Genomic DNA, 10672 nt, shown 5'->3' with positions numbered 1-10672 from the left:
CTGATTGGCTCTCTCCATTAATGACAAATTCAGATGGTCTTCCTTTTATACAATCTCCTATCTGTTCCTTCGGTGCAGCTAGGTTGTCAAGGTAACCAAGGGGCGTTGGCAAGGTGACCAAGGGTATGACATTAATCACGGTGCACGTGGTCTGCGTGCTGTCTCGTTGATCAAATATGAGATGGAGGTTTTTTTATGTCAATACAAGCCTGTGACGTCATTCCGCTTCCTGTCTGCGCGGGAAGTCGCTGAGGCGGAGACAACATAATCTGCTGATCAGCAGCCTGTCTCCTCAGCATCCCAACTCTGCATCCATCCTTCCGCGATGCTCCAATCGGACTGGGCCGCCGTCAGAGGAGTGTCTGCCGGAAGTCAGTAAACATCGGAGCTCGTCTCCCTTCCGTCATGGTGCAAAAGTCGCGGAACGGCGGCGTGTTTCCAGGAGCCCAGGCCGACCAGAAGAAGCTGAAGGTCGGTTTCGTGGGTCTGGAGGCCGGGGGGACCGAGTCCAGCAGGGATGGAGCTCTACTCATTGCAGGTAAACATCCATCCATCCATTTGCTACCGCTTGTTTCGTGCATTGACGTCACGTCAGGAGATAATACCGCGAGTCAACAAAGCGGGAGAGTATTTGGACCAGCCTGGTCCGGACCGTACAATAGAGACTGATTATAGTTTATCTCACATTTTTTTCATGGAATTGTATTCTAGCGTTGCTAAGTCAGATGCACTGAAACTGTGAAAATAAGAAATGATTCGCACAATCTGAAAAGAAGTAGCAATTGCTTATCAATCTGATCATTCATTCACAACATACCTTTCGCAGGTTTCAATTCAGTTCACTTCCTGTGTAAAAGAAAGGAAGGTGTTAAAAATAATATGATAAATAATAATAAAAAAAATTTTTTTAATAAGCAAATTGAGACTAAATATACAATACATACTGGCCAGAACGTTCTACCTTAATTGTACACTTCATAAGTCATCCCTAGATATACATAATTGATGATAGTCAATGAATGTTATGTATTATTTAACAATGTACAATTGTTATTACTTCGGCTGTATCAAGTCGAGTTGTGTCTTTTATTTCCTTTTAGTATTTGTCCGTGGGCTTTCTGCACTGATTACATTTTGGAGTATATTTTCTATTTTCTATTCAAGAATTGTATTAATTGGGGAATTAATTTCCAGCAGGTTGCTATTGAATATTCATGCTTCATTTGAAAAATCATTGAACACCCCTAATAAATACAGTATGGCTCTTTTTAGTGCCTTTGTTGATGATTACAGTTTGATGAAGACGTCTGAAACTCTCTCGCTCTCCAGGACGTCTTGATGTTATCAATATCCTCTTTGCTACATGTATGCTGGTAAAAAATTCCAGAATGTAAAAAAAAGTTCCTATACAATCGTAGGTGACAAGGATTGATAACCGAACCGCACCAAGTCGACCATCAAGTGTCTTATGCTACATTTTGGTATCAGACTTGCTGTGAATACCACCCTTTCTCTGTTGTTTGACAACACAAATTATTGTTTTGCGGAGCTGATGAAGGTCCTCGCCGGCAGCGCAGCAGCGTCTCAGGAGGCAGGAAGCCCCCCAAAAGAAACGCCCTTTACAGGCGGCTGCAGAACTTTCTGTACAACGTCCTGGAGAGACCGCGAGGCTGGGCCTTCATCTATCACGCCTACGTGTGAGTCTTGGATCAATAAGTCCTTATATTTCACATCTGTCACCGGAAACGCTGATCACTTTCAGAAAGAGAAGATGCTTCCTGTCTTAAAGTGTTCTTTTCTTATAGGTTCCTCTTGGTCCTCTCCTGTCTGGTTCTGTCCGTCTTCTCCACCATCCGAGAATACGAGAAGAGCTCAGAGGACGCTCTCTACATCCTGGTAACGTCTGTCAGAGCCATCAATCGGTCACTACTCTGACCCAGAGCATGGCTGTCTTGTCGTCAACAGGAAGTGGTGACTATCGTGGTGTTCGGGGTGGAGTACATGGTTCGTATCTGGGCTGCCGGGTGCTGCTGTCGCTACAGAGGCTGGAGAGGTCGACTAAAATTTGCCCGGAAACCGTTCTGTGTCATCGGTGAGTATGGACACCCGTGTGATCTCCATGGTCCAAGGCGGCGACGACTGACCCGATCCTTCATCCGACCGCAGACATCATGGTGTTGATTGCGTCCATATCAGTGCTGGCCGCGGGGACGCAGGGAAACGTCTTTGCCACCTCGGCTATCCGCTCGCTGCGTTTCCTTCAGATACTCAGAATGATCCGAATGGACCGACGGGGAGGAACCTGGAAGCTGCTGGGCTCCGTAGTGTATGCCCACAGCAAGGTAATCCATGATCGTTGATGCCAGGACGACAGGTTACACCATGGCTTTCAATTGGTGCACACTCAGTCTTTTGAGTGCATACGTGCGTTCACACTCAAAATTAGGGCAAAATGCAGTGCCATGCCAGTACTCGGATGTCATTCTCAAAACTGCTGTGCTGGACATTTACTACCCTCAAAAGGTGCCACCTTGGCCATGAGCTTAAACAATTGGTTACAATCACTCGGAAAGAGGGAAGCGGAACAACCAGGTAAGTACACATTAAGGACAACACGACACTATCGAAATGTGCACACTCCGGAACTAAGTACACGATGTAGTCCATTTAAGACGCAGCCACTTAGGAAAAGTTTGGACTCCACGTTACTAAGTGTCGTGTGATGCTACGTGGTTGCCTCACAAAAATATCATTACATTTGACGGTCACATTTAAATTTTGGCATACTAATTTTCGTCGAGACACAGGACAGCAGCATGCGGCTATCCCTCACAGCGAGTTGGACTGTATCGATTGTGGACATTATTGATGGTTGCTTAATGATGATGATGTCTCTGGGGAGGAAACTAGATGTATAAAGGACTTTGTGTGTGTGTGTGTAGGAGCTGATCACTGCCTGGTACATCGGCTTTCTGTGTCTCATTCTGGCCAGTTTCCTGGTTTATTTGGCAGAGAAAGAAGACAATGAGCAGTTTGAGACTTACGCAGACGCCCTCTGGTGGGGATTGGTGAGAGTCAAACGAACCATGTCCTCAAATATGAAAGTTAAACATGACAACAAACTAGTCGTTTTGTGTCATCCTCCACAAAGAGGACATCTGATTGCTCTTTGTCTCCGTCAGATTACTTTGACAACCATCGGTTATGGAGACAAGTTCCCGATCACCTGGAATGGACGCCTGCTGGCAGCAACCTTCACTCTCATTGGAGTGTCCTTCTTTGCCCTTCCAGCTGTAAGTGTATGTGAGTGTCCTGGGTTAGCCAAGTGACTGACCTGCTCTCCTCCTTGTTTATTTTGTTCTTTGTCAGGGCATCCTGGGTTCTGGTTTTGCTCTAAAGGTTCAGGAGCAGCACAGACAGAAACACTTTGAGAAGAGACGTAACCCAGCAGCTGGACTCATTCAGGTACAACTTTATCGCATTTGGACTCTTTAAGGTATGGCATCACAGCAGAACTAACCTTCCATGTCTCCCTGCCCAGGCGGCGTGGAGGGTGTACGCCACAAATTTGAGTCGCTCCGACCTGACATCAACGTGGGACTATTACGAGAGGACCGTGTCTGTCCCCATGTACAGGTGAGTGCAATCCCCCCTGGAGACAAAGATCAGGTCGTGGTAGCAGGAGGTGTCATCGTGTGTCTGTGCAGGTTAATTCCTCCCCTCAATCAGCTGGACCTTCTGAGGAACCTGAAGAACAAGTCAGGACTTTCATTCAGGTTGGATGTTTTTGGTATTGTCGATGTGAAGCACAGAGGACTTTGTACTTAATTGTGGGTCTGCTTTGTCCACCTGCAGGAAGGACGTCCAACCAGAACAGTCTCCTAGGTAAGAGTCCAAAAGTAGTTTGAAAGTAAAACAAGCACTCTTTGACCATAGACCTGTCCCCACAGTCAGAAGGTAAGTCTGAAGGAGAGAGTCTTCTCATCTCCACGCAGTTCAGGTACCAAAGGAAAAAATTCTCCACAAAACGGTAAGTGATGTCCACAAAGTGGTAGTCTTTGGAATGATAAGAAGTGGATCAACCAATTACTTCCTTTTTCCAGTGGTCCCAGTGGTTGGACCAGGAGTTGCTTCTGGAGTTCCTGGTGTCCCTGGGGGTGTTCAGGCCTTACGACGATCCCCCAGCATAGATCCCAGTCTGGAAGACAGTCCCAGTAAGGTCCCTAAAAGCTGGAGCTTTGGAGAACGCAGCAGAACCAGACAGGCCTTCAGGATCCGAGGAGCCGCTTCCCGTCAGAACTCTGAAGGTAAGTGTGTAACAGCTCATTATGTCATTTGTCCTTACTAGTCTTATTCAGTCTTTGATCCATTTAAACCTCCACAAATGAAGGTAGGAGACAAGAAAAGGAGGCAGGAAGTGAGGATGTGAAAAAGTGCAATATATTTATCTGTACAGTAATCTATTTATTTATTTATATATATTTATTTATTTTATATGTATATTATATATATTATTTATATATATTTATCTATTTATATATGCACCTTATTGCTTTTTTATCCTGCACTACCATGAGCTTATGTAACGGAATTTCGTTCTTATCTGTGCTGTAAAGTTCAAATTTGAATGACAATAAAAAGGAAGTATAAGTCTAAGTCTACGTCTTTGTTTCTCATTGGACAGTGTAATGATTCATCTTGTTGTTGTTGTGATGGTGCTGAGGTTATTTTGTCTTGTCAGTTCTCATAGAGATGCAGGATGAAGAGTTCAGACAGAAGAGCTCACCAGGTTAGCGCGCACGCACCCACGCATACACGCACGTGCACGATAGCTAGTTACGTGTCGCTGTTGCAGACGCCAGTCTACCAGGAGAAGACTTGGCCGACGACAACAAGAGCTGTCACTGTGAGTTCGTCTCGCAGGACCTGACGCCAGGCATAAAGGTCACCATCAGAGCCATCTGGTATGGACTCGTCTAGAACGTTCATGTCCATTTCATTCACTTCATCATCGCTTTGCTTGCCGTTTATTTGCTGCACTGAAGTCAGTTTACTTTTTATTCCTTTTCATTTATTTTTGCTTTCATTTATTTTGCTCACCCAGGGTCAAAGGTCACCATCAGCTGTTGGGTAAGAGCAGACATTCTGTGTCTCAATGGAATACATCTTCCGTACACTTGTATAAGTATATACTTACTCCTAAGTGTGCACATTTTGACAGTGTAGTGTCCATTACTGTTGCTCCTCTTCCTCTTCCTCTGCTTAAATATCTACAAGATTCTTGCACCGCTTTTCAATTGTAAAATAATTACAAACAGTTACGACTTTTTCCTTGCTTGTCTGTACCCACATGCTTCAAATGAGGCGGCATAATTATTTGTTTGGTAGTCCCACCCCTATTCGCAACATAGCCAAAATGGCAACTTTTGAGAGTTGTAAGTGTCCAGCAGGGCACACACACCATTTTGACTTGCGTTCAACATCTGGATAGTGACAGTGCACTGCATTTTCAATGCGGACGCACTTATGCACTCAAAAGACTCAAGTGTGCCAATTGAGACACAGCGTCCTAGCTAGCATCCATGTTGTCGTTTCCTATTTCCCATCTCTGTCACGTCTTCTTTGTAGTAGTTTTAGCCCTATGTTTCCTGCCACGTCACTTCCAATTTTATCGTTTAGTAGACATCCTCTGCACCTGCGCCAGTCTTTACATGTGTATGTAATCAATCAGAGGTTGTTCCTGAATCAAACGTAGGTCTTTCTAAACAGGACATTTTGTTGAGAACAATTTGAGGAAGACACTCTTCTTTTTCCAGTGCACAAAGCAGTGTCCATAAAGGCATGAATAAAGAGGTTTTAAGTGAAAGACTTTTGTGAATTTTGACATATATATTGTACTAAGTCCTACCAGAAGAATGGAAGTGTGTGTGTGAAGCACATCATAATTACTTTTCACTTTCTGTAGCTGTCATAATACTTTTGCTTATGACAGCACTGTTCCTGGTTTGACAGGGGGTCTGGACCTTCTCAGCAGAAGACAAGACACAATTCAGTCCACCAAAAGTTGCCCATTCACTGAGGAGTCAGATCCTTTCCATATCTGCCCAGAAAGCAGACTTAGAACTAGGTCCAATGTTGACCATCTGGTCACAAAAACGGTCAGTTCTCGACAAACTGACTATAAACACTTGTTAATTCTGGACAAACGGTCCACAAACACTTTCTAGCCCACAGTTTATTCTTTGGACACAAGTCTTCGAGTGACAGCTGTTGAACACAACACCAATCCACAATCATCATCAGGTGCCAGTTCACATACGACTTAATCTAGAATGCAGGAGAATCAAAGATATCAATGAAGTGTAGAATCTTTTGAGCATGTTCATCTAAGACACAAGTGTGGTCCAGAGAGACCAGTCCATCCTCAGTGTTGAATCTCTACTTCCTGTTTGTCCTAGTATAATGCGCTTTATGGTGTCCAAGAGGAAGTTTAAAGAGAGTCTTCGTCCCTATGACGTCATGGATGTAATTGAGCAGTATTCGGCGGGACACCTGGACATGCTAGCACGCATCAAGAACCTTCAGTCCAGGTAGACTCTTGCGAGACTTCTGACATCTATTCAACATGTGGTCGTCTGAATTTCCTTTCTCGTGGTTTCAGAGTGGACCAGATCGTGGGCAGAGGAACCCCAATCGCAGAAAAGGACCGACCCAAAGCAGCAGGCGAAGAAATACCCGAAGACCCAAGCATGATGGGACGACTGGGGAAGGTGGAGAAGCAGGTGAGACTGCTCGAAGTTGTGCTGGTGACAGACCTTCCCTTCTCATTTGTCTTTACGTCCCTCAGGTCCTGTCCATGGAGAGAAAGCTGGACTTCTTGGTCAACATCTACATTCAGCGAATGGGAATCCCTCAGGCAGAGACAGACGCCTACTTTGGATCCAAGGAGCCTGAACCCGCGCCGCCCTACCACAGTCCAGTGGAGCAGCTTGAGAAGAGCCAGTCCAGTCACAAGATCCTCCAGTCAGTACCTGCTGCTGCACCATAACTGCACAGCAGAAATTTGCAGAACTGGAATAAAATGTTTTGTTTTCTTAGGGTGTTGCCAGGCGACAGTATGGACAAAAGTCATTTTGGGACGAAGATCGTCCGCTCCAGCAGTTCTATGGGACATAGGAACTACAACACTGCCACCTGCACCCCCTCCACCTCATGGCAGCCAATCAGCTCCCACCTTCACCAGCAGGCCCCTCACTCTCCTCAGCGCAGCCATGGCCACACACCAAGCCCGACGGGGGACGCCTCGCTTGTTCGACTTCCGCCGCCTCCAGCAGGAGAACGACACGGCGGGAACCGTTCCCACCGCCACAACGCTGCAGAGCGCGGGGCGGCTGAGAGGTCCGAGAGAGGGGCCGAGTGCGCCGATGGAGAAGGTAGACAAGAGGAGGAGAAGTTGGACAGCGACGCCTCTGCATCCATTCCGTCCGTAGACCACGACGAGCTGGAACACTCCTTTAGCGGCTTCTCCATCTCGCAGTCCAGAGAGAACCTGGACTTCCTCAACAACGGCTTCTACTCAGCTGCCGCTAACCAGGGGGACCATCGTGGGGTGGGCGGGGCTTCCTGCTGCACCACCATTCGACCATACATCGCACAGGCTGAGTCTGACTCAGACTCAGAGCTCTGTGCCCCATCGCCACACTCAGATCAGGCCTGGACCGGAAACAAATAGGGTAGTGTAAAGTGGGAAGAACCAGCAGAACTGTAATAACAACAACAATAATAATAATAGAAGAAATGTGAATGACAAAAACATCAGCTGGCGTAAGTGAGGCAAAAACACACAGCTGGTTTCATGTCAACTGCACTATATTGCCAAAAGTATTTGGCCACCCATCCAAATGATCAGAATCAGGTGTCCTAATCACTTAGCCCGGCCACAGGTGTATAAAATCAAGCACTTAGGCATGAAAACTCTTTCTACAAATATTTGTGAAAGAATGGGCCGCTCTCGGCAGCTCAGTGATTTCCATCCTGGAACTGTCATAGGATGCCACCTGTGCAACAAATCCAGTTGTGAAATTTCCTCGCTCCTAAATATTCCAAAGTTAACTGTCGGCTTTATTATAAGAAAATGGAAGAGTTTGGGAACAACAGCAATTCTGCCACGAAGTGGTAGGCCACGTAAACTGACAGATGGGTCAGAGGATGCTGAAGCGCTTAGTGCAAAGAGGTCGCCGACTTTCTGCACAGTCAGTTGCTACAGAGCTCCAAACTTCATGTGACCTTCCAATTAGCCCACATACAGTACGCAGAGAGCTTCATGGAATGGGTTTCCATGGCCGAGCAGCTGCTTCTAAGCCATACATCGCCAAGTCCAATGCAAAGCATCAGATGCAGTGGTGTAAAGCACGTCGCCACTGGACTCTAGAGCAGTGGAGACGCCTTCTCTGGAGTGATGAATCACGCTTTTCCATCTGGCAATCTGATGGACGAGTCTGGGTTTGGAGGTTGCCTGGAGAACGGTACGTTTCGGACTGCATTGTGCCAAGGGGGAAATTTGGTAGAGGAGGAATTATGGCAGGCCTGGGCAATTATTTTGACTCTGGGGCGACATTTAGAGAAAAAAATTTGTCTGGGGGCCGATATATCTATTTTTAGGAACACTAATATAAAAGCTCACAATAATGTCTGATTGAATGCTAAAAACGTTATGACAGACCGCCTTAAAAAACGTAATGGAATTGTACATTTTTCTATGAACGATAAAACACTGAATATTGACAACATATGAATGTCACACCCCCTTTCGATCGACATAATTTACAATCAAGTTAAACGCAACAAAAAATGCAACAAACAGTGAAATATGAACGCGAAGGGTACAAAATAAACCCACCTACAATCTGATATTTTCTGAATTTACCCCAGGGATCAATAAAATACTTTCTATTCTATTCCATATATCACTAAGCTTTAGAACTTTGTTGTAAAAAATCTCCTTCCGCGTCTGTGGAAACGCTTCCCGCCCACACTGCTTGGTGCCTCATCTGAGCTGCTGTGACGTAGATTACCATAGTAACTAATTAGATTACCATAGTAACTGGTATATCATCCATAAGCGCAGATTCCAACCATTGAAATACTTAGTATAGTTGAAGACGGTCACTAGAAAACATGACTGTACATCATAATGGCAGCTACACTTTCCATCCTACTCAGTGGCCTAGTGGTTAGAGTGTCCGCCCTGAGATCGGTTGGCTGTGGGTTCAAACCTCGGCCGAGTCATACCAAAGACTATAAAAACTAACAAAAAACTTAAGTTAACAAAAAACTATAAAAAAATGGGCCCCATTGCCTCCCTGCTTGGCACTCAGCATCAAGGGTTGGAAGTGGGGTTAAATCACCAAAAATGATTCCCGGGCGCGGCACCGCTGCTGCCCACTGCTCCCCTCACCTCCCAGGGGGTGATCAAGGGGATGGGTCAAATGCAGAGGACACATTTCACCACACCTAGTGTGTGTGTGTGTGACAATCATTGGTACTTTAACTTTAACTTAACTTTTAACTTAAAGATGTAAAAAAATTATTTAGGAATGTCCGGCGGGCCAGATTGAAAAACTCATCCGCATGTGGCCCCCAGGCCTTAATTTGCCCAGGTCTGAATTATGGTGTGGGGTTGTTTTTCAGGAGACCAGCTTGGCTCCTTAGTTCCAGTGAAAGGAACTTTGAATGCTCCAGGATAGGAATGGGTTGGCACTTAAAATTAATATGTGAGTCAAGGCAGGTGGCCAAATACTTTTGGCAATATAGTTGTATTGTCTCGCTCACAGGCAGACTGCGCTGACAGGATACACTCACTCCCGATTAATTCACAGCAGGGATACACTCACTCCTGATTGGTTGACACTGGTTTTCTCCACATGAAATACACTTTGTAATTATCTACACACCACATATCTGCTACACGTATTGTCACACAAAGACGAGCTTGTCGCCATTAACTGTGTCGGTGTCATGTCACACGGGCCTGAAGGTGGCGCCAATACACAGAACAAACTCTTATCTAAACATTTTAAAAAACCGTGATAGAAGCTTTTTCAATCAGTCTAACCTTCTGCCGATGTCGCGGATTCCCGCTAACGCTAGCAGCACTAAAATGAACTAAAACCAATTCTAACGGCTATTATAATCTCATATTATGCTAATTTAGCATGGCTTTATATATTAAAGAGTGGCGCTAATGCTAACAAGTTCCACACCCTAATTCCAAATGTTATATATTGACAAGTACTAGTGTAAAATGGAGAATTTAAAAAAAAAAAAAGCTAATGCTAACAATACTCGTGTATGAGGTCACGTGAAACCAGCGACTGACAAACTACAACACAGCAATATCCATGGTATTACATCATCATAACCCTAATGATATACAATACTTGTACGTGTTTTCCAATCCATGCAGCATGTCAGCCATTAAGTTCACTTGTACTATTTAGGAATGGAATTAGATTGTCACCAGCACTGCACTTCAACACATGGCCAGCAGGTAGCGTCGTCACGTCCAGTCAATGTTATTGTAGCAGTGTTTTATTTACAGTGGCTTCCACGTGTGACCAATTGTACTCACCTGTATTCACATTAAAAGTTGCATTGTTTCTTCTTCATTGCT

The 10672-nt window shown here is 45.1% G+C and overlaps 1 protein-coding gene across 2 annotated transcripts; it reads left to right on the top strand.

Moving 5' to 3' along the window:
* Positions 1–163: 163 nt before the first annotated feature.
* kcnq2b (potassium voltage-gated channel, KQT-like subfamily, member 2b) lies at positions 164–10667 on the top strand. Of its 2 annotated transcripts, XM_061932477.1 has the most exons (19): positions 164–538; positions 1550–1697; positions 1806–1896; positions 1966–2092; positions 2167–2342; positions 2943–3068; positions 3183–3293; positions 3370–3465; positions 3542–3636; positions 3708–3776; positions 3856–3885; positions 3951–4030; positions 4104–4307; positions 4742–4789; positions 4856–4964; positions 6459–6590; positions 6662–6782; positions 6848–7023; positions 7099–10667. In XM_061932477.1, exons 1-19 carry the CDS (start codon positions 406–408, stop codon positions 7730–7732), a joined length of 2706 nt encoding a protein of 901 aa, XP_061788461.1. In that variant the 5' UTR covers positions 164–405; the 3' UTR covers positions 7733–10667. The 2 variants fall into 2 exon arrangements, with proteins under 2 accessions (XP_061788461.1, XP_061788460.1); XM_061932476.1 differs by having other exon boundaries at positions 2943–3293.
* The last annotated feature ends 5 nt before the right edge of the window (positions 10668–10672 follow it).

The sequence above is a fragment of the Nerophis lumbriciformis genome, linkage group LG38 (assembly GCF_033978685.3).
Source record: "Nerophis lumbriciformis linkage group LG38, RoL_Nlum_v2.1, whole genome shotgun sequence".
Taxonomy (NCBI): domain Eukaryota; kingdom Metazoa; phylum Chordata; class Actinopteri; order Syngnathiformes; family Syngnathidae; genus Nerophis; species Nerophis lumbriciformis.
Note: the sequence above shows the minus strand (reverse complement) of the source record. Positions and strands in the feature narration are given on the sequence as shown.